At 41.3% G+C, this 21,133-nt stretch overlaps 1 protein-coding gene across 7 annotated transcripts in view; it reads right to left on the bottom strand.

The window, feature by feature from the left end:
- The window catches only part of TSLIG1 (tRNA splicing ligase complex subunit 1), a 53,017-nt gene extending 32,358 nt beyond the window's left edge, over nucleotides 1-20,659 (bottom strand). For 5 of the 7 annotated variants that reach the window (XR_015768000.1, XR_015767999.1, XR_015768001.1 and 2 more), the window contains exons 1-6: nucleotides 20,517-20,659; nucleotides 10,889-10,913; nucleotides 10,494-10,615; nucleotides 9,957-10,039; nucleotides 8,938-8,990; nucleotides 7,399-7,435 (exon numbers count right to left, since the gene is read on the bottom strand). Coding sequence is in view for 3 of the 7 variants with exons in the window: in XM_028113736.2 (XP_027969537.1) it covers nucleotides 7,399-7,435; nucleotides 8,938-8,990; nucleotides 9,957-10,039; nucleotides 10,494-10,615; nucleotides 10,889-10,913; nucleotides 20,517-20,610 (414 nt within the window). In the remaining 4 variants the exon portion in view is untranslated. Of the gene's footprint in view, nucleotides 1-3,198; nucleotides 4,753-7,398; nucleotides 7,436-8,937; nucleotides 8,991-9,956; nucleotides 10,040-10,493; nucleotides 10,616-10,888; nucleotides 10,914-20,512 lie in introns of those variants that run through there. The other 2 variants (XM_028113735.2, XM_028113737.2) reach the window with 2 other exon arrangements.
- Nucleotides 20,660-21,133: the final 474 nt, after the last annotated feature.

Raw genomic sequence — 21,133 nt, 5'->3', positions numbered from 1 at the left:
ATTCGACTCTAACATCCTTAACGTTTATACTTGGAACGCACACATTGGGATGCCTGGGTGGCTCAGTCGTTAAGTGTCTGCCTTCGGCCCAGCTCATGATCCCAGGGTCCTGGGATCGAGCCCCGCATCGGGCTCCCTGCTAAGTGGGGAGCCTGCTTCTCCCTCTCCTACTCCCCCTGCTTGTGTTCCCTATCTCGCTGTGTCTCTGTCAAATAAATAAAATCTTAAAACAAAAACAAAAAAACCCCACACACATTGGGGCACCTGGGTGGCCTCAGTCAGTTAAGCATCCGACTCTTGATCTCAGCTCAGGTCTTGATCTCAGGGTTGTGAGTTCAAGCCCTGCACTGGGCTCCACGCCCAGCATGGAGTCTACTTACAAACAAACCACACACACAGTTGTATATTTATTTGGCAGTGGGAAGAAACAATAGAAATCTATTCTTCTTTACTGTCTTGTCCTATGAAACTGTTTCTACAGTTCAAATGTTTTTGGGGCGCCTGGGTGGCTCAGTCGGTTAGGCATCCGACTCTTGGTTTCAGCTCAGGTCACGATCTCAGGCTCATCAGATCGAGCCCCGTGTCAGGCCCCACGCTCAGCGCAGTCTGCTGGTCCCTTTCCCTACTCCTCTGCCCCTCCCCCCTCAAATAAATAAATCTTAAAAAAAAAAAGTTTCTGCTAAATAACATTAGCTTTTGAACTTTTAGAGTAAGTGTCAAATAAAATGGCAGTCTGTCAGTCGTCTCCTTTTGGGTTGTATCTCACAAATATCACCCAAACATGAAGTGTTTCCTTATATACAAAACGTAACAGCTGCTATACTAACCTCACAGGATTATTACATGGATCAAAAGAACAGAACGTAGGTGTGATTTGTTATACATTAAAGGATGTTGTATGAAGACAATAAACAAAGTCCCAAATCTTCCCCTTAACAGCCGGGTAGTTTTAGGTGTTACGAATTTCCATCTTTGTAAAATGCAAGATAAATGCACCACATATAGAAATACTGGAGGGACAAATGGACAACATACTGAAAGCACTTGGGAAAGTAGTTTGTTCAGATGAATCCTGGATACATGTTTATGACAAAAATAAGTATGTGGGCCTTTTTTCTAAGAGTACTTTCTTCTTTGTCCAGAATTTGACCTTGTTCATTTCATAGGTAACAAAGTAAGAGCTATTCATAGTACATTAGATGGGAAACATTTATAAAATACTATAGTCACTAAATTCTGTGGATGTTTGCTCTGGAAGGAGCTTTTGGAGGACGTCCTTTCCAATTTTCTGGTTTCTTAGATGAAGAAACAAAATTCTCAATCTGGAAATCCTCAAGCCTTCTGCTCAGATTTCAGAAGTGGGGAGGGGGCCAGAACTCTAGTTCACTGGGTGCACATGCCCCACTTTGAGGGTATAAATTGTTCTTTTCTCACCCTTTTTGAACATTTTCTTCCAAAGCCCAAGTGGTAATAGCAAGGTGGAAAGAGAATTGGCAACAGTGGCCGTAGGGACACAAAACCACTTATACCGCTTGGAAGGAGAGGCACCAGGGAGAAAAGGTCATGTCACGATGACTTCCCTGAAAAGCCACTGCCATACTCATGACAAAGGCCATCTAATCGGAGTGAAGGAGAAGATGCTCATGGTGTGATATGGACCTTTTAGGCTAAGTAACCAAAAACTGTCTCAGGAACAGAAACCTTCCTGCTCTCAGCTGTTTAAAATACAGTAATACAGGATCACAGAAACTTAGAACTGGAAAGGAATTAAGGAATCACGAGCACTACTAATACATAGATGAGGAAGTAGGTCCACGGTCAGACAGCCGACTGAGGGCTAGAGATTGAGACTTGTGACTTGCGATCCTCCAGTCTTGTAGATCTGCTCAAGGAGCTCACCTGCAGGCTCTGCCTGAGTTTGATGTAACTCCAAGATGCTTACTTAGCCCAGGAACCGTTAGGTAGTGACTGACCATCTATTATTATATGCCACCTGGAACCGCTCCTTCTATTCAGAGGGACAAGGTTGCAAACACTGAACAAGTATAAAATTAAGGCTGCAAAGGTTTAAAGTTAACTAAGGAGGCATAGTTTATTTTATAAAGATATTTTTTAAATGTATTTATTTGACAGAGAGAGAGAGAGAGAGCACAAGCAGGTGGAATAGCAGGCAGAGAGAGAGGGAGAAGCAGGCTCCCCGCCAAGCCAGGAGCCCGATGTGGGGCTCGATCCCAGGACCCCAGGATCACGACCTGAGCCAAAGGCAGTCGCCTCACCAACTGAGCCACCTAGGTGCCCCATAAGGAGGCATAGTTTAAAGACCACTGAAGGCTGGAAGGGTTAGGGAAGCTTTGAGAAAATGTGACTTGAGCTGTGCTTTCAAGCAGAGCTTTCTGACCAGCAACCTGTGGACAAGATTCAGCCCACCCACAATTTGTTTGTATTCCACTGTGATGACCCATAGTGGGTTGTTGTTGTTGTTTTTCCCCCCCAAACTCGGGAGCTTTCATATGAAAATCCCTATTTTGGAGTATCATGAAAACTGCAACACTAGGCCTATATTCACTTTAGCAATAAGGGCAAGAGCTGAGAGGCATAAATCCTCAGCTAAACACCCACAGTTCATTCTCATTACGCCCCTGACTCCCTGGGCGGTGAATGTGCTATTCATGTTTTGGGAAATGGGAAAGACAGCCCAGATAGGAGAATAAGACACAAAAGTGAAGATGAGTGGGTATGTTATAGGGTGGGGGAGCTGCCTTCCAAAGGGGAAAGACGTGTTTCCTAGGCCAAGACACATACCTGACTCTAGTATGAGAGTCTGGTGAGAGCCTGGTGCAACCATCTCAGTAAATGAACAAAAATAAAGTGTGTGCTGCTCGTAAGTCAAGAATGCCAACTTCACATACAAAGGGCAACATACTCATTCTCCTTCTACTCAGTATCTTCATTTTGGCATATTTAAAAATACAAACTTTTTTTTTTTTAAGATTTTATTTATTTGTCAGAGAGAGAGAGAGCTCCCACAAGCAGGGGGAGCAGCAGGCAGAGGGAGAAGCTGGCTCCCACTGAGCAAGGAGCCCTATGCGGGACTCAATCCTAGGGTCCTGGGATCATGACCTGAGATGAAGGCAGATGCTTAACCAACTGAGCCACCCAGGCAACCCAAAACACAAACATTTTAAAATTCACACAAAATTGTAACAAATTATAAATTTACTATAAATGAAAAGAAACATAATTTGTATCACATAATTACAACTGACTTGCTTTTACTGAACCCCATTATATAGCACTGGTGGTAAGAGGTGTAGTTACTCTGTTTCTCCTACTCAAGTCTGTACCCTACTTGGCTTAATATATCCCAAGAGCTCTTCCTATTCTGGATTCAGCTCTTCCATTAGACTCACAGTATTCCAGTGCACATTTTCACAATCAATGCCCCAAACAGCGCATGATATTCAAAGGCGTCCATGGGAAAAAAAAAAAAAAAAAGAGCCCTATGTCTGCCTGGAAATTCATCCTAACAAAAGGTAAAGAGATTCTTATAGACAGTTTTTGCTCGGAGGACCACAATTCAAATTTACAAAATGTGCCTAACAATAAAAAAGGCTAAGAAGCACCACCCCAACTATGCTGCTATGTATTCATTTGAAGAGCTACTATTCAAACCATGGTTCTTGGCCTAGTCTCCATTACCTCTACTTTCTGTTAAATACCCAAAGAAAAATATTAGTGCTTAGAATACTTAGGAAGCTCACAGACAATCTCTTCCTTTTAGGTCAAGTTTAGCATGCTATAATGATAGCTGGCACCACCCAGTGGCAATCTTTTCTCATCTATGTGTGAATAAATAGCAACTTTGCAAACTCTTGTCATGGCAACAAAGAATACCTCAATCAATGAATAGACAGTAGAATAACGCTGCAAATCAAACAAAAGAAGTTTCATTTTTTTTTTAAAGTTACCTCCTTTGAAAAGTTCAGATCATTTTACCATGGTTTTCCCACAACGAAGATCTTCGGTAATTTAAAAAAAAATGTTAAAACAATTATTTTCTTCTCTAAGTGTATAAATATACTGGCTTTAATATAAAATTACATGTTAGAAGGAAGGGCCCATTTGTAAGGGTATTTAATTTTTCTTATGGGAAAACAGTAAAGTGTCCATACATTAGTGCTTTAAAATGTGAGAGAGAGAAACTCAGAGCTCTTTCTAGAGAAGTCTCCCAATTGTTAAACTATAATTATTTCTTCTAAGAAAATCAAGTGGAATACAGGATGGCTCTGTCCCACAGGAATCTAAAGCACAACCTCTCCTAATGTATATATAGAAAATTGGGGCGCCTGGGTGGCTCAGTCGTTAAGCAGCTGCCTTCGGCTCAGGTCATGATCCCAGGGTCCTGGGATCGAGCCCTACATTGGGCTCCCTGCTCAGGGGGGAGCCTGCTTCTCCCTCTCTCTCTGCTGCTCCCCACTTGTGCTCTCTCGCTCTCTCTGTCGAATAAATGAATAAAATCTTAAAAAAAAAGCTCTGTTCTGCAAATCTCCATATTATCAACAGATACTGTAGAATTTATATCACGGGATCTTCTGAGAAGAGGAAAAAACAGTTCTTCATAGGAGGGACTTTTAGGAGGGGATTTTTGTTTTGTTTTTTGGTATCTCAAATGTCAATGATCACAAAAACTTCTGGCTTCTCTTCATTATAGACCTGCATTGCTGAGTAGGTTATTGCCTTGACTTCAGTTCCCTAAAGCAGGGGTTAGAGAAAAAACAAGAAAGAAAAAGTGAACATCGAAATCAGAATTATTAATTCTAGCAACAACTGGCAGAAAGGCCAACTTTTACTATTATTCTGAAAAACTAAAAAGCCACATGAAACAAGCAGCTACTTGTATAGCATTCTCCACTCATCCAGCAACAATGCAACGTGTGCACAGGGAAAGTGAGCCGGCTGGGCGGTTAAGAGCTGCAGCTCGAGGCCTGGCTTTGTTCCCGCCTGGCTACGGAGGGTGTCTGACCTCTCCAGCATCTGCTTTCCCATTTATCAAATGGCTTGAATGGAGGAGCCCAAAGCTCTCCTACTGCCTGGCTCAGGGCTCAAGACCTCCTGCTTGCAGTGTGACCCGGGCCCGAGGAACACAGACTCTTCTCTCCTCCTCCGCTGCCCACTCACTTTATCATGGGGTTCTCTCCATGTCTTTGATAACCCGGCCCCGGTTTAGAACCCCAGGATTAGACATCCTCTTAGTTCCTTCCTGTTCTAGAAAAGAATCTACAAGAATTCCGTGTAGTGCAAAATGTCTCAGGCAATAGGTGACTGGCATTTGCTAGCTCCGTGGCATAAAAGAAATCTGACGATTTTGCAGACAGATTTGAAAGGCACCCACTTTTGCTTTTTTTCCCTCTGCCCTAATCACCTGGTGAAACCACAACCTAAATCCAGTTCAACTTTCTGCTACAGCAGCACGCACCATGCTAAACTGGTATCACCTGAAATCATGTCCACAGTCTCAGAAGGGTCCTCAACCTACTTGAGACCTTCTCACCCTCTGAAAGCATGACTTTCCATCTTCACCACCAGCATCCCTCCCTCATTCTCACCCTCAGGCCGTGCCTCCTAGAGAACACAGGAGCGATCAGGAAGAACTGGCTCATCTTCTCCCATCAAATCTACCATCTCCGGCATCTCGACTCACATGAGCTTTGCCTCCTGTTACAACGAACAGCCCGGCCCTGCTCCTATCAGAAGGCTGACCCCTGACCCTGGACACTCTGTCCCCTACCCCCCTTACCAACTTAAGGTCTTTGCTCTGAAATTATTCTCTCCCTCTCCAGCATGATCCATTTGCCCTGAGTTCCTAGATCACTTCCACGTAGACTACACTACTCCTCGCTGCTACAAACCTCTTTGCCAAAACAAGACAAAACAACTTTTCCCTTCCCCACCACATTCCCCTCTGGCTATTACTGGTCTATCCAATATGTTCCCTTTTTCTGCAAACTCTTTGAAAGAATCGTCTCAATATGCTGCCCCCACTTCCCTCTCTCTCATTCATTCGCTCTCTGACCCACACATCTTTCCACTGATTAGTAAATCCAAGGTCAACTGTCAATCCTCATCTCACTCTGAGCAGACTCAAGGGCATGTGATATCTGGCTTTAGGGCACCCTTCTTTTGCTCCCTCTCATGAGGCTCTCCTTCTCCTTTCCGTTCTGGCTCTGTCCCTTCCAAAGTTGGGGGCCCACAGCTCAGTCTTCTCCATACTCTCTCGTATCTGTAGCTCCCTCCTTGGTAATCTTATCTAGTCCTATGGCTATAAATACCGTCCATTCAGTGATGGCTTCCAGACTGAGATCTCCAGATCCACCTATCTCCCAAACAAGTCATCCTACAGACAAGTGCCTATTATGCGACATCTCCGTTTAGATATCTAATATACACCTCAAACATAGTATGTTCAAAAGAAAGTTCCACTGTGTCTTTTGTATTATAGTTCACATGGCCCCCTCTCCTGGTTTCTCTTCTTTACTGCTTCTCTCCCAAGGTTTCCTCACCAGGCTTCACTTCATCATGTTGTGCTTGAAGAAATGATACCGCAAGTCCTAGAAGCAACCAGGAGTCCTCAGTCACCCTGAACTAATTTAGGTCTCCTTGGCCTAAACAGGGGTCAGCAAACTGCAAATCACGGGCCAAATCCAGCCGGCTACCTGGTTTTGTACAGCCCCCCCCCCCACTAAGAATGGCTTTTACTTTTCTAAATGGTTGGGGGGAAAAAAAACCCACAAAAGAATATCTCATGACATTTGAAAATGATATGAAATTCAGATTTCAGTGGCCATGACGTTTTACTGGAATACAGCCACAGTCGTTCATCTCTGTGCTGTCTGTGGTAGCCGCAGTGGTCAACAGAGGAGCTGAATATTGCTCTTCTATCACTCTTGTTCCACAAAGCTTCAAACATGATCTAGCTCTTTACAGAAAGCATGTGCCTGCCCCTATTCCTCCATACAGATCTGACTGGTATAGAGTAAAGCCATACAGGGTGGCAAATACAGAATCTGGAGATGCACAGAAAGTAGAAGGTGCTTTAGAGAACATTCAGTCCAACACCTTCATTAAAGGGAGAGACACAGAAGCTCGAAAAGGCAAAGGGACTTTTAAGTCTTACAAAAATCTGTAACAAGCCTGACCCTAGAACCCAAGTACTGACTCCTAATCCACCAAGTCAGATGAGTGATGTCCCAGTGTTTAGACATAACAGGGTCAGAGAAGTCTGAGGAAACCTTACGACTTTACACCAATTTATTAGAACTCACTGAGGTTTACCATCATATACTGACTTTATGGTAAGGAAGTATAAAATGTTTTTAATGGCTGGATTTAAAAACATACCTGAGGGTGCTTGGACAATGAAAATTCTTCTCCCCACCTTGAGAAGGAAAATTAAAACATGATTAAGACTTCCAAGATTTAATATTTATTTATCCTTTACATATTTTAAAATAAACCTTATCAATGTGGTTAAGATATGAGAAACCAAAAGAGATGGGGGGGGTAAGGCAGCTATTAATTTCAGTTTGACTGCCAGTAAATACAGCTGTTGAGGGACTTATGTGCTATAGCTATTTCAACAAGGTTGATGGTTGCCGTAAAAAAAAAAAAAGTGCCCTTGTATAGTGTGCATGTGGTAGATTCTCAATACACATTGTTTAATGACTATTGTTTTATAATACAGTAGCATGTTCAAAATTTTCACTGTACTCAAAGCTACAGAACTAATTAATTACTATCTCCTATTGCAGAAAGCAGGTCTGAGTACTGCAGAGGCAAAATACTACATGCTGTAATATTATTATCTTAAATCGGTTTGCATTTTATAACTTTTCAGAAAATGTCCATGGTCTGTATATAGAAGGCCCTAAAAAGGTACTCTCCTAGAACCTGGGATAAGTATCTCCTCTCCCTTTAACACGAATGTGACTAGAGATCACAGGAGGAGAAGCAGTAGTGGTAGCAGAAAGAACAAAGCTTTGTGGGTTTTTTTAATGATTTATTTATTCGAGAGAAGAGGAAGAGAGCAGGGCTCAGGTGGGTGCAGAGGGAGAGGGAGAGCGAGAGAGAATCCCAAGCAGACTCTGCCAAGTGTGGAGCCCAACATTGGGCTTGGTCCCATCTCAAGATTATGACCTGAGCCAAAACCAAGAGTCCGACGCTCAAGTGACTGTGCCACCCAGACACCCCAAAAGAACAAAGCTTTAAAATTCTGTTCAACTATGTATTAGCTAAGTACCCTTGGAGAAGCCGGATTCCTTACCCATTTAAAAAAAAAAAGAAAGAAAAAAGAAAAGGAGGGGAAATAATAAAAGACCTCATTTTACAAAAAGAAACAAATCAAATTCAACATAAAGTGGAAGAAATGGACTTTATATAGAAATAACCTAAAAGATATCCTTAAGTGATTGAAGAGATTCGGGAAACACCAAGTCCAATCAAAGAGATCTAATCAAGTGTTTGAAACTCTAGCAGGAAAAGTATAATTTGTTAACAGAAGGGACCAGTTTGAACAGAGTCCAGGTGTGAGGATCTACAAAAAGGATGCATCAGTGCTTCCTGTCACCCAGCCAGGCTTCATGCAAAAAAATTTTACACTAAAAATCAATAAATTGGGAATCAGGTTCAAGAACCAGTATCAACTTCATTCTGACAAATTTCTGGTCCTCCAAAGCTGAGAACCAAAACCCTTGCTTCCAGGGCTCATAAAGCTTAACCTGCAGAGCTCCACTGGGATGCGACTGGACCTCTGACTTCATATTTTTGTCTTCTGGCATCCTAGGTTCAGTGCAGAATTTTAACAACCTTCATGACTTGCTACTTAAAAGATTTTCATATATGTGCTGCCAAAGCGAGCACAAAAAGATTTTCAAAACATACCCAATTGACCGTAATTTGAAATTTCTTTGATCAATCTGAAGTACTTTCACTTCCTAAAGAGGAAAAAAAAATTTAATTTTAAAAAGTGTTTGTAACAGACCATCTACTAAAACATGTCTAATAATTGTCAAAACACCATGTTGTATACCTGAAACTAATATTTTATATCAACTATACTTTAAATTTGCAAAAACATGCCTAGGTTATCCCCTTTCCTAGAAATCAATAGCATACTACTTCTCTGAAGCAAAGAAAATTAAAATGTTAACTAAAGTAGAACAAATGAAATATATTTCAAGGAAATAAGGCTTTCTCTTACATATTTAAGGGAAATATTCTTGAAAAATGTACAATCTAAAAACATGAGTCAAGAAATTTCTCTGTAAAACAGAATAGGATGATACAGGATTTCAATCATTCTCAGCCCATTTGTAAATAACACTGTAGGCTCTTGACCTCTGTAAGACAAGTGACCAGTTAGAAGAGTGTACGTAGTGGGGCTGGGAAGGGAGAGAATGGAGGGGTGTGGAAGCAAGGAGGGCCCTGTGTCTTAGGTTAACAATGATGTTGGAGAGGGGTTCCCTTCTCAAGGTTGATGGCAACAAGCAATATCCATTTCGCTTTTCCTTTTTCATGTTAAGGAAAGCTGAGAACAATTTTTAAATTTAGGCCAACATGGCAGAACTACTAAATTTTGCATGGGACAAGGGAACACATGGATGGACATAAATATAGTTCATACTTGGGAGACATAAAAAAGTGTGGGTGAAGACAGCAGGTGCATTCTTATCACACAATCCTGATTAGTGACAAGTATATGGTAAGAGATCTAAATATTACAAAATGCATATACATAGGGCAAGTCAGGTTAACCAAGAAGTCCCTATTTTCTTCAAATCAGTATCATCTTATGTATCCATATGGCTTCGTTTTGCATGTGTTCTATTCTCAATCACTTTTTCTTTTAAAATCTGAACTAAGAACCCACTGCTCAGTAAAAAAGAAAAACCCTTGCTTACCCGGGGTATAAAGAATTCATCAGCACTGAACTTATAAAGCCACTCATCCAAAAAGTGAAACAGCAGAGACTGTAAGTCATCTCCTACATAGGATCAAGAAGAATCACGATAATATGAGGTTTAATAATTCTTGTCTCTAAAAACTTGTTTGAATTTAAAAGTGCAAGGAATGGGGCGCCTGGGTGGCTCAGTCACTAAGCGTCTGCCTTCGGCTCAGGTCATGATCCCAGGTTCCTGGAATCGAGCCCTCCATCGGGCTCCCTGCTCCACAGGAAGCCTGCTTCTCCCTCTCCCGCTCCCCCTGCTTGTGTTCCCTCTCTCGCTGTGTCTCTCTCTGTCAAATAAATAAAATCTTAAAACAAAAAAACAAATAGTTTAAAAAAATAATAAAATAAAAGAGCAAATTCTTAGGCTAGCCAAAAGAGGAAGAACAGGCTCATAATTAATTTTGTCGTTCTTATTGTGAAAATGTACTTAAGTTATGCAGAACACTGTACATTTGCATGACAATTTCTTCCCTGTGAATAAATTGGTTACCTTGGGTTTCTACTTCTACTGTTTGCAGGGGCTCCACAGTCCCAGTATCTGTCATGTAACCAAACATGGCCATTGCACATTGTTCAAATGCTTCCTCCAGAGTATCTCCCCACGCATGTAACCTAAGGAAATACATTTATGCCCTGTGTAATAAAATCTACAGCAAGAGAGAAAACTTACAGCAAGGTCAAAATAAAATCAGCATGATAAATACAAATCCAAAGGCCTCAATCAATCTAATGGCATGGAAACCAGGTTCTTTTAAATCATCATTTTCATGTTGTAAAGGAACCAAAATAGGAAGAGAGAATTAAAACTAGGGACAGCAAGATTAAAACATCAGACTTCCTATTTAAGAACATGATTTCAAAGGCATAAATTGCAGGTGTACTCACTGGACATCTGCTGTATGATCCAAATCTGAGGGAAAGAGGGAAAAATACACTATGTCATTAAACTTGACTAGCAAATCACAAGAAACTCTAGTTCATTATTAAGAACATTATCCTTTGGGGCGCCTGGGTGGCTCAGTTGGTTGCTTTCAGCTCAAGTCATAATCCCAGGGTCCTAGGATGGAGCCACCGCATTGGGCGCCAAACTTAGCGGGGAGCCTGCTTCTCCCTCTCCTTCTGCCCCTCCCCCGGCCCTGCTCATTTTCTCTCCCTTTCAAATACATAAATAAAATCCTAAAAAAAAAAAAAAATTATCCTTCAAAAACAAGAAAATGTGGGGCAAACCTCACCTTTTGCTATCATTTACATAAGAAAGTTAATTGGTTTCTTAAAGGTTACTTCTTAAAAGGTCAAGATTTGTATTTAAATAACAATTTCTAGGAGGCAGCAGGGCCAGGAGCTTCAAGGTGATCTAAAGTGTCTAATACATTGTAGTATCTCAATAATGCCATTTCCTGCCATTTGTTACTTTTCCTCAACAAATCAGTATCTTTTCTAAATATCTGCTGTGTGAATGGTCAAAATTCTAGGAACCACTTCATCAAAGATATAAAATTTCAGATTTCTCTGTCTTACCTTTTCATGAACAGCTAACCAAATCCTATACAAAACAGGTTTGTCTTTTTAAAATAAGAGCCAAGTTTTTTATTTGTTGATTTCTTTCATTTGAAGTCTCCTCAATGATACCCTTGGCTAATAAAGTGGTTTTAGAAAGTAAACTCTGCAATATGTTTGTGAGCTTTTTCCTGATATCCCCACCTAAAATTAACAACCGCTCCTATCACAAACTCCTACTGGATCTGTATCTCAACGTTTCACAGTCTGTTCTTCACTGGTATCATGACTTCTATCAGTTCTTCCCACTTGGGATCATAGAATAGTCAGGCTAGAAGGAAGCCGTGTAGCTCATTTATTATAATTCCCTCACTTACAAGAAGAAACCTGGGGCGCCTGGCTGGCTTGGTCTGTACAGTATGCAACACTTGGTCAGGATCATGAGTTCAAGCCCCATGTTGGGTGTAGAAAATCATTTAAAAAAATTTTTTTTTCAAAAAGGAAAAAACCTGAAATCCAAAGAGATCGTGTGACTTGTTAAAGACTACTGTTGATTAGAGGCAAAGGTGGGCATAGAATTGAGAAGTCCCAAGCACCAGGCTAGTAGACTTTGCACCATAACATATAGTCTTCTGGTGGCACTCAAGGTTCAAATCCGTCTTTAATTCATTCAAAAATATTCCTGTGGACTTAATACGTTTGAGGCACTAGGAGATGACCAGGAGAGAAGATAAACAAGTTAAACGAAAAGGTGAGGTATTAACCCTAGAGAAATGAACGCCTCTGTCCAGAATGCTCACAGCAATTTATTCCTCCAAATTAAAAACTGAGTATCTGGGCGCCTGGGTGGCTCACTTGGTTAAGCGACTGCCTTCGGCTCAGGTCATGATCCTGGAGTTTCAGGATCGAGTCCCGCATCGGGCTCTCTGCTCAGCGGGGAGTCTGCTTCTCCCTCTGACCTTCCCCCCTCTCCTGCTCTCTTTCTTTCTCAAATAAATAAATAAAATCTCTAAAAAATAAAAATAAATAAATAAATAAAAACTGAGTAAAACAAAGACACAAGGCGGTACTGCTCAGTGATAAAACAGTGCGACCTACGGACTCATGCATTAACATGAATCTCAAAAACGTTAAATGAAAACTGCAGAACTCTCAGCACCTAACACCCGTATCCAAAACTCCTGTGCCAAGAGTGATCAAACTTTAGCACAGATGGGCTTCTAACAGCATAAGCCTTGCTCCTAGAATCACCCCAGCCCGAGCGCATTAGACTACCTGCTGGAGAAAGTGCTACACAGCCAGAATTTACTGTTTGTTCCAGCCCAAACCTGACAATAGGCCCTTAACCTCCCTTTCTTACAGCATTTACTAAAAAGGGCTTACAACAGTGAATATTTATCTCTTACAACTCAGCAGGGTCCTTCTCAAGGACTCCACAGCCATTCCTCTGAAATGTAATCATCTGGAAGGACTCCCAGTCCCTGTGGGAAGATAGAATCTGAACTTCGAACTTCGGTAACTGCCTGCTACCATACTGTAGGCCTAATTGAATTTACAGACTAACCATTAGTGATTTTTCACTTCTCTGACTCTACTGAGCTCCCACTCTCCCTTCTTCTGCATTTGCCCTTTAAAAGGTCCCATCACCTCTGTGCAATTCGGAATGGAGCTCAGCTCTTTCTCCTACTGTAGTTACTGAATAAAATCCCATTCACCACTTTAACGTCCAGCTGCATTTATTTTTGATACTGAGTGAAGAAGTCAGGCATAAAAGAATCTATACCGTGTGGATCCACTTGTGTGAAACTCTTAGAACAGGCAAAATTAAGCTCTGGTGATAGAAATCCAAACTGCCTCAAAGTAAAGATGTGGGGCCTTGCAGGAAAAAAGCAAAAGGGAACTTTCTAGGGTAATGGAAATGTTCTATAGCCTGATTGAAGTTTGGTTACAATCCAATGTATAACACACTCCAATGATAAATACATGTATGTATCAGTTTACCGAACTTTTTTAAAAAACATTTTTAAGTAATCTCTACACCCACTGTGGGGTTCGAACTCACAACCCTGAGATAAAGAGTGGCATGCTCTGCCGCCGGAGCCAGCCAGGTGCCACCAATCTCATCAAAAATATCTTTAATTACTGGGAAACTGTCAAGCTCATGATGGTATATACAAGTTTTCCAAAATTTGAATTTCACTCAAAACCTTGAATTTTATCATTGCCAACAAATACCATGTTATTTTCCTTGATGTGACAGCATTTTATTTAAAGAAATTATCTGCCAAATACCCATCTGAATAACAAAAACAAAACAAAAACAGTTCACAGCTCGATTACACAGGTTCTTTTCCTCAAGGTAATCAATACTTTGACAACCAGCAGAAATACTTTATGCATAATTTCCATGTTGTTTCACAGAACATTAAAAAGACATGTACTCAGTGGTCAAGATTTAATAAAACTGACAGTCCTTATTGATTCATCAAGGACATCTTTAAGTAAAAATCTTCTTTTAACTACAAGGCAGTAAGGAATAAAGTGACTCCCAGCAGAGTTTGGTGCCACTGCCTCAATCTGTGCTAAAGGGACAGCAGTTTTACCCCTCCAATGCCTCTGCACTATCAGCACAACTATCAACAGAGTAAAAGAGCAAATAGCTCAGCATTATTATGGAAGTAGTTTTGACATCACAGATCCTCTGAAAGGGTCTGGGAAACCCGAGGGTCCAAGGACCACACTTTGAGAACTGAAAACTATGGAAGAATAGGAAATAAATTTAACTTGGACTGAGGGGTTAAGAATTCCCAAAGGAAACAAGACTTAACACTGTAAGAGCCAAGAGACTAAGGGTGTTCTGAATCTGTTTGCTCATTCTCTTATTCCCAATTTCTGCTCAGTGCCCGATACATAACAGGTGTGCAACCATATTGCTGAACGAATAAACGAGATGGTAACTATGCTGAGTCTAAACGGAAAAACAGAGCTACATACAGGATAAGCTTGGGAGGAGGTCTGGGGGTCATCTGTGGAAAGAAATGAAACTAGGAGAAAATACAGACCAATCTCACATTACATCAAAGACTGTACAAAATGTTGGCAAGTAGAATCCAGTATGATCAAGTGGGATTTATTCCAGAACGCCAAGATTCAATTATTAGGAAACAGATTAATGTAACTCATATATGATCCGCTCCATAGATATAATCATGAAATGTATCATAAAAATATTAACAGGATTTTTGAGCAAAAGGATTTTTTCTGTACAACAAATTGAAAAAAGTTAAACTCTTTCCTTCTCTCATTCTTAATTGCTATATTTACTGAATGTTTTTGTGGTATAATAAAAATATATAATTGGTCTTTGTCCCTGGTTTCTGGCAAAGCTCCTAAAACGCTTGGATTTTCCTAAATGATAGGAGTGTCTTGTTGTTATTCATTAATTATCCCCTTCTGTCCACACGTGAGTCTATGCTTTTAAGGTTACTCAGGGTAGGGCTCCTAGATAACCTTAGAATGGGACGGTCACGAGGATGATCAAACACATGATTAAAGAGTGGGAACTTTCAGCCCCACCCCCTCACCAGCAATGAGTGTGTGTCTGGCCTGTGGAGGGTGGAACAAGAGACTAAGCTATAGACTCGTAAAGAGATTTAGAGAACATCCCACTGATGAACTCATCAAGGTGCTAGGAGGATGACGAGCCCAGAGCGGGTATGGAAGCTCCAAGCCCCTCTCCCCCTATCTTGCCCAATGCATGGCCTCCATTAGACTGTTGCTTAGTTGTACCCCCTATAATAAAATTGGTAAACCCAAGTAAAGCATTTACCTGAGTTCATGAATTGTTCTAGCAAATTACTGAACTTGAGCCGAAGGGGGGCTGGAAGGGATACGTGGGACCACCAGAAATTGCAATTGGCTAGGCAGAAGTGTAGGTAGCCTGGGTGCCCCATTTGGGGCTGGTCTGAAGTGGGAGCCGTCCTGTGGAACTGAGCCCTTAACCAGTGGGGTCTGTGCTAATTCTGGGGAGTTAGTGTCAGAATTGAATTGAATTGATGGACACCTAGTTGGTGTCAGAGAACTGGAAAACTGCTTGATGTGGAGAAACCGTACATTTCATGTCAGGAGTGGTGTTAGCAGGGGGTGCCTGGGTGGCTCAGTTGGTTAAGCGTCCAGGTCTTGATTTCGGCTCAGGTCATGATCTCAGGGTCGTGGGACCGAACTCCGAGTCGGCTTCTGGGCTCAGCGAAGAATCTGTTCTAGATTCTCTCTCCCTTTCCCTCTGCCCCTCCCCCCAGCTCTCTCTCAAATTAGTAAAATCTTAAAAAGAGTGGTGTCAGAGGAAAGAAAACAGATGTTTTATAATGCATATATTATGATAATGCAGTAAAGCATACAAAATTCAAAGTGTGCAACGAAAAAAAATTGGAGATGATGGCCCAAGAGTATCAACTGAAAGTTATACTAACTGTAAGAGAATTCCATAAAAAGGCAGTGTAAAAAATTATACAACTCAATAGCTTTCACAATTTTAATCAATTAACAGGATAGACAGAGATGATAGCATGAAGAAAGGATCATTTACATTTACATCAGAAACAAAAAGATGTGGAGTGCCTGGTTGGCTCTGTTGGTAGAGCATGCAACTTTTTTTTTTTTTTTTTTTAGAGCATGCAACTGTTGATCTCAGGGTCATGAGTTTGAGTTCCACGTTGGACACAGACATTACCCAAAAAAAAACAAAAAAGACGAAATACCTAAAAATAACCTTCTCAGGATACACAAAATAAGATTTGAATACCCTATCCCTGGAGAAAAAAACTAATGTAAATATTAAAGCTTTAATTCTCCCTAAATTCATAATTAATATGAATGAAAAATACCAATAGTAATTTTTCAATCTGTGGGGTTTTTTTAAGTTTTTATTTAAGTAATCTCTACACCCAATGTGGGGTGCAGCACAGAGCCTACTTAAAAAAAATAAAAATAATAATAGGAAAGGAGGTGAAAAGGTAGCCAAATAAATGCCACTCTGGCATAAAGATCATTTTGAGCTGAAGACTGAGAGAAGATACAAGAAAAACTCTCTGCCTTCCCCACTATATGCCTAAAACAGAATTTTGTAAAGGTGCTCCCCACTGCCTATCAGCAAGGAAATTAATCATCAGAGAAAACTCTAGACCCCTATCCACCCAGAGTCAGCACCAGAGGAATCAACATAATAAAGTTTCCTAACTAGCCCTCATCTTCCATTAGTTCCCCCATATATTTATCTTCCCACAATTGGCTGCCCCACAAGTACAAAGTGCTTTTCCATTGTCTTGTCATTTCTCTACAAAATTACTGCTCCTGTCAAGATGCTATGTAAGCTCAAGTTCTTCATTGCTGAAGCTGAGTGATGTATACGTGGAAGTCATCATACTATCCCCTTAGTTTTGTCTACATTTATATATAGCTGGTGTTTATCCTTATACAGGAAAAAAAAAGCAAGAATGGCAAGAAAGGGGGAGCACCTGGGTGGTTCAGTTGGTTAAGCATCCCTGTCTTAATTTTGGCTCAGGTCATGATCTCAGGTTGTGAGATCGAGCCCCACGTTGGGCTCTGCACGGGGTGTGGAGGCTGCTTAAGAGCTGAAGATTCTCTTCTTCTGCCCCCCCAAAATAAAAAAGAATGGCAGGAAAGGGGCAAATAGTGAGGGGAGAGTGTCCTACAAGATATTAATAGAATAAAGCCTCAATAATTAAAACTACAGCACTGGCACATAAAAAGAGACAGAAGGAAGGAACAGAATAGTTAAGTCCAGCTACAGACCTAAATATAGGTAGGAGAATTCTGTATATGAGAAAGATGTCCCATTTCAATCACAGGAGAAAAGACAGACTGCTGAAGAAATGAAGTCAGAACATCTGGTAAGTCACCTGGAAAATAATTAAATCAGATACCTAATTTCTACCTTACTCTAATTCTGATGTTTTGAAGATTAAAATGTTAAAAAAAAAAAAAAAACAAACTAGGGCGCCTGGGTGGCTCAGTTGGTTAAGTGACTGCCTTCAGCTCAGGTCATGATCCTGGAGTCCCGGGATCAAGTCCCACATCGGGCTCCCTGCTCAGCAGGGAGTCTGCTTCTCCCTCTGACCCTCTTCCCTCTCGTGCTCTCTCTCATTCTCTCTCAAATAAATAAAAATAAAATCTTTAAAAAAAAAAACTAGAAACAAGAACAATCTATAACTATTAGCAAAAATATGGTTCTCACAAATACAAGCAAGAAAAAGCCAAACACTAAAGGAAGACATACTGGGCATGCCTGGCTGGCTCAGTCAGTAGAGCATGTGATGCTTGACCTCTGAGTTGTGAGTTTGAGCCCCACGCTCGGTATGGAGCCTACTTAAAATAAAAAAAAGTTAGAAAGAAAAAAGGCATACTGTATAATTCCATTTATATAATGTACAAAAACAGGCAAAGCTAATCTATGATGTTAAAAGTCAGGCCAATATGGGGGGGGGGTCCTGGCTGGCTTAGCTGGTGGAGCGTGAGAGGCTTAATCTGGGGGCTATGAGTTCAAGCCCCACGTTGGGTGTAGAAATTACTTAAAAATAAAATCTTTAAAAAAAAAAGGCTAATGGGAGTAGGGAGAATGGTGGTGACTGGAAAGGAGCATGAGATGAGCTGCGGGGAAGCTGTAATATTGTTTATCCATCTGGTCAGTTATATAGGTGTATTCAGTTTGTGAACATTCACTTATGATATATGCACTCTTCGGTACGTGTATTATACTTCAATAAAAGTTTTTATTTCCAAGCACACCTGCCTGGCTCAGTTCATAGAGCATGCAACTCTTGATCTCAAGGTGGTAAGTTCAAGCCCCACATTGGGTGTAGAGCTTACTTACAAAAAAAAAAAAAGTTTTCATTTCCAAATGTACTAGAAGAAAACACAGGAGAGTTATTTTACTATCTCAGAGTGGGCAAAGCCTTCCTAAGTATGACTTCCCAGAAGCCATAAAAAGTTAATAAATTTCACTACATAAAAATAAATTTCTATAGTAAAACAAACAAAAACCACCCAACAGAAAAATGGGTAAGAATATGAATGTACACATCGCAGAAAGGGACATAACAAATAGCTCCACACATACAGAAATATGTTCAACTTCACTTATAATAAGAAAAAATGCAACTAATATGACAAGACATTTAAATTAGAAAAGACCAAAAAGTATGGTTATGCAATAAATGGGTAGAAGTGTGAGGAAAGAGGCACGCTCACACAATGCTAATGAGAGTATAAACTGGCATAACCTCACTGGAGATCAATTTAGCAATAAGTGTTAAAAATAAAAATGTACATATCCTTTGACAGAGCAGCATAACTTCTGGAAATTCACAGATATACTTGCACATGTGCAAAACAATAGATGCACAAGTATATTCACTGCTGCATTGTTTCTAATAACAAAAGACTAGAAATAACACAAATGTCTATCAGCTGGAAATTGGTTAAATAAAGTAAATGTTAGAGAACATCTTTGCATGTATACGTAAGAAAATGGTAAGGGCTGTTGATGTTGACCTGGCGAGTAAGACTAGATGGTCGGGAATCAGGGCTAAGAGAGACTTTCACACAGTATACCTCTCGTACTTTTTGAACCAGATACAAGACTTACTCTTTTTTAAAGATTTTATTTGACACAGAGAGAGAGAGATAGTGAGAGAGAGAGCAAAAGCAGAGGGAGTGGCAGGGAGGCAGAGGGAGAGGGAGAAGCAGGCTCCCCGCAGAGCAAGGATCCCGATGCGGGGCTGATTCCAGGACTCTAGAATCATGACCTGAGCTGAGCTGAAGGCAGCCGCTTAACCAACTGAGCTACCCAGGCGTCCCCAGATACAAGACTTATTAAAAACTGTTTTTAAGGGGCGCCTGGGTGGCTCAGTCAGTTGAGTGGCTGCCTCTGGCTCAGGTCATGATCTTGGGGTCCTCGGATGGAGCCGAAGTAGGGATCCCTGCTCAGTGGGAAGTCCGATTCTCCCTCTCCCTCTCTCCCTCCTCCCGCTCGTGATCCCGCGATCTATCACTCTCAAACAACTAAAATATTTAAAAAACTGTTTTTAAGAGAAAAATGAGCAAGGGAGATATGTGGGTTCAGAACCCAGTATGCCATGGTAAATAAACTCTACAGAGGACAAAAGAAAATTGAGATTTTATTTTTTTAAAGATTTTATTTATTTATTTGACAGAGAGAGAGACACAGCGAAAGAGGGAACACAAGCCGGGGGAGAGGGAGAAGCAGGCTTCCCGCCGAGCAGGGAGCGAGCGGGATGCGGGGCTCAATCCCAGGACCCTGGGATCATGACCTGAGCCGAAGGCAGACGCTTAACGACTGAGCCACTCAGGTGTCCCAAATTAATGAGATTTTAAAGTAGAAAAATAAAAGTCAGATTTGTGCTCCCCAAACCATAGCAACCTTTAGGGAGGATAACTAAACGTTTATATAGAAGATCAGAATCTGCACTATACTTTCAGGTGTATTATCTGATTTACTCCTTAGATGAAGGAATTAAGGTGCAAAGAGAGGTTATCTGATTTGCCTTAAGTTGACAAAGCTGTTCATGGCAAAACCAAGTCTTTTTACTAAAAACACGATCCAGGTAAATCACCAAGTTAGCAGTTCCCTACTCGGCTTTCTATAAGTCCTCTAACGTAACCACACTCTAACCACCCCACTTTTGGAGATACATACGGGCGACAACCGGGCAAACGCTTGAAAATATGCTTATCTTTAGAATGAATACACTGGTAAAATTCGCACAAGGTAATGTGACTAGGTAAATGTAGAAAGAGTTCAAGAGACTGTAAATGTGTCAGCCCAGTTTCCCGACTCTCAGACCAGGTGGCTTTTTCCTTCAGCATCCCCCAGACAGGGACCTACAATACAGGGCGAAACGGGATCAAGCCTGAAGGCTAGGCCGGAAGACCTGTGCAAGGAGAGAGAGAACATGAGAGAAGCGAGCCACCTACTCACACTCGTACTTCCGAATGACTGGAGGATACTTGGCCTTGATCGCCTTCTGCTCTTCAGTCAAATTGTAATCTCGAACATCTTCCTCCTGCGCCATAATTGCAGCACTCTACACTCTACTTCCGCCCTTCGTTAGCCGGACTTCGGCTCTGAATTACAACTTCCGTTCTAGACTCCGCCCCCCCTTGGCACGCCCCCTTAAAGAACCAGGACTCCATTCTCGCCTATGTACTTTATACCCTAAGATTTCTATCCTAGGGCCTGCTGCTGGGAGCACATCTTTAATAGGCTTAGGCCCTATTTTCTGCGTTTACTTCATCCGTTCTAAGAAATAAGGAAAAAGAAATTGGAGGACCTAGGAGTAGGGAGACACTTGAACTAGACACCCCTATGTCTGAGTGGTTGGAAGCCTTTTCTTTCCGCCTCACTTCCAGAGTTGTTAACTAGACCCGAAAGCATCCTACATTTCTCATCTGAGTATTTTGACAGTATCGGGAGCTAAACGGCCTTTAAGAAAATGGCTGCCCCCTGGAGAGTGCGGACTAAACCTCTCACGTGACCCGGCGGTCGCACTCCCACCGGCTCCGCGCGCGCGCAATCGAAGGAAGTCGGCTCCGGGC

Source organism: Eumetopias jubatus, unplaced genomic scaffold (assembly GCF_037043125.1).
Source record: "Eumetopias jubatus isolate StellerSeaLion01/CBP00866 unplaced genomic scaffold, mEumJub1_p1.0 scaffold_4, whole genome shotgun sequence".
NCBI lineage: Eukaryota > Metazoa > Chordata > Mammalia > Carnivora > Otariidae > Eumetopias > Eumetopias jubatus.
Note: the sequence above shows the minus strand (reverse complement) of the source record. Positions and strands in the feature narration are given on the sequence as shown.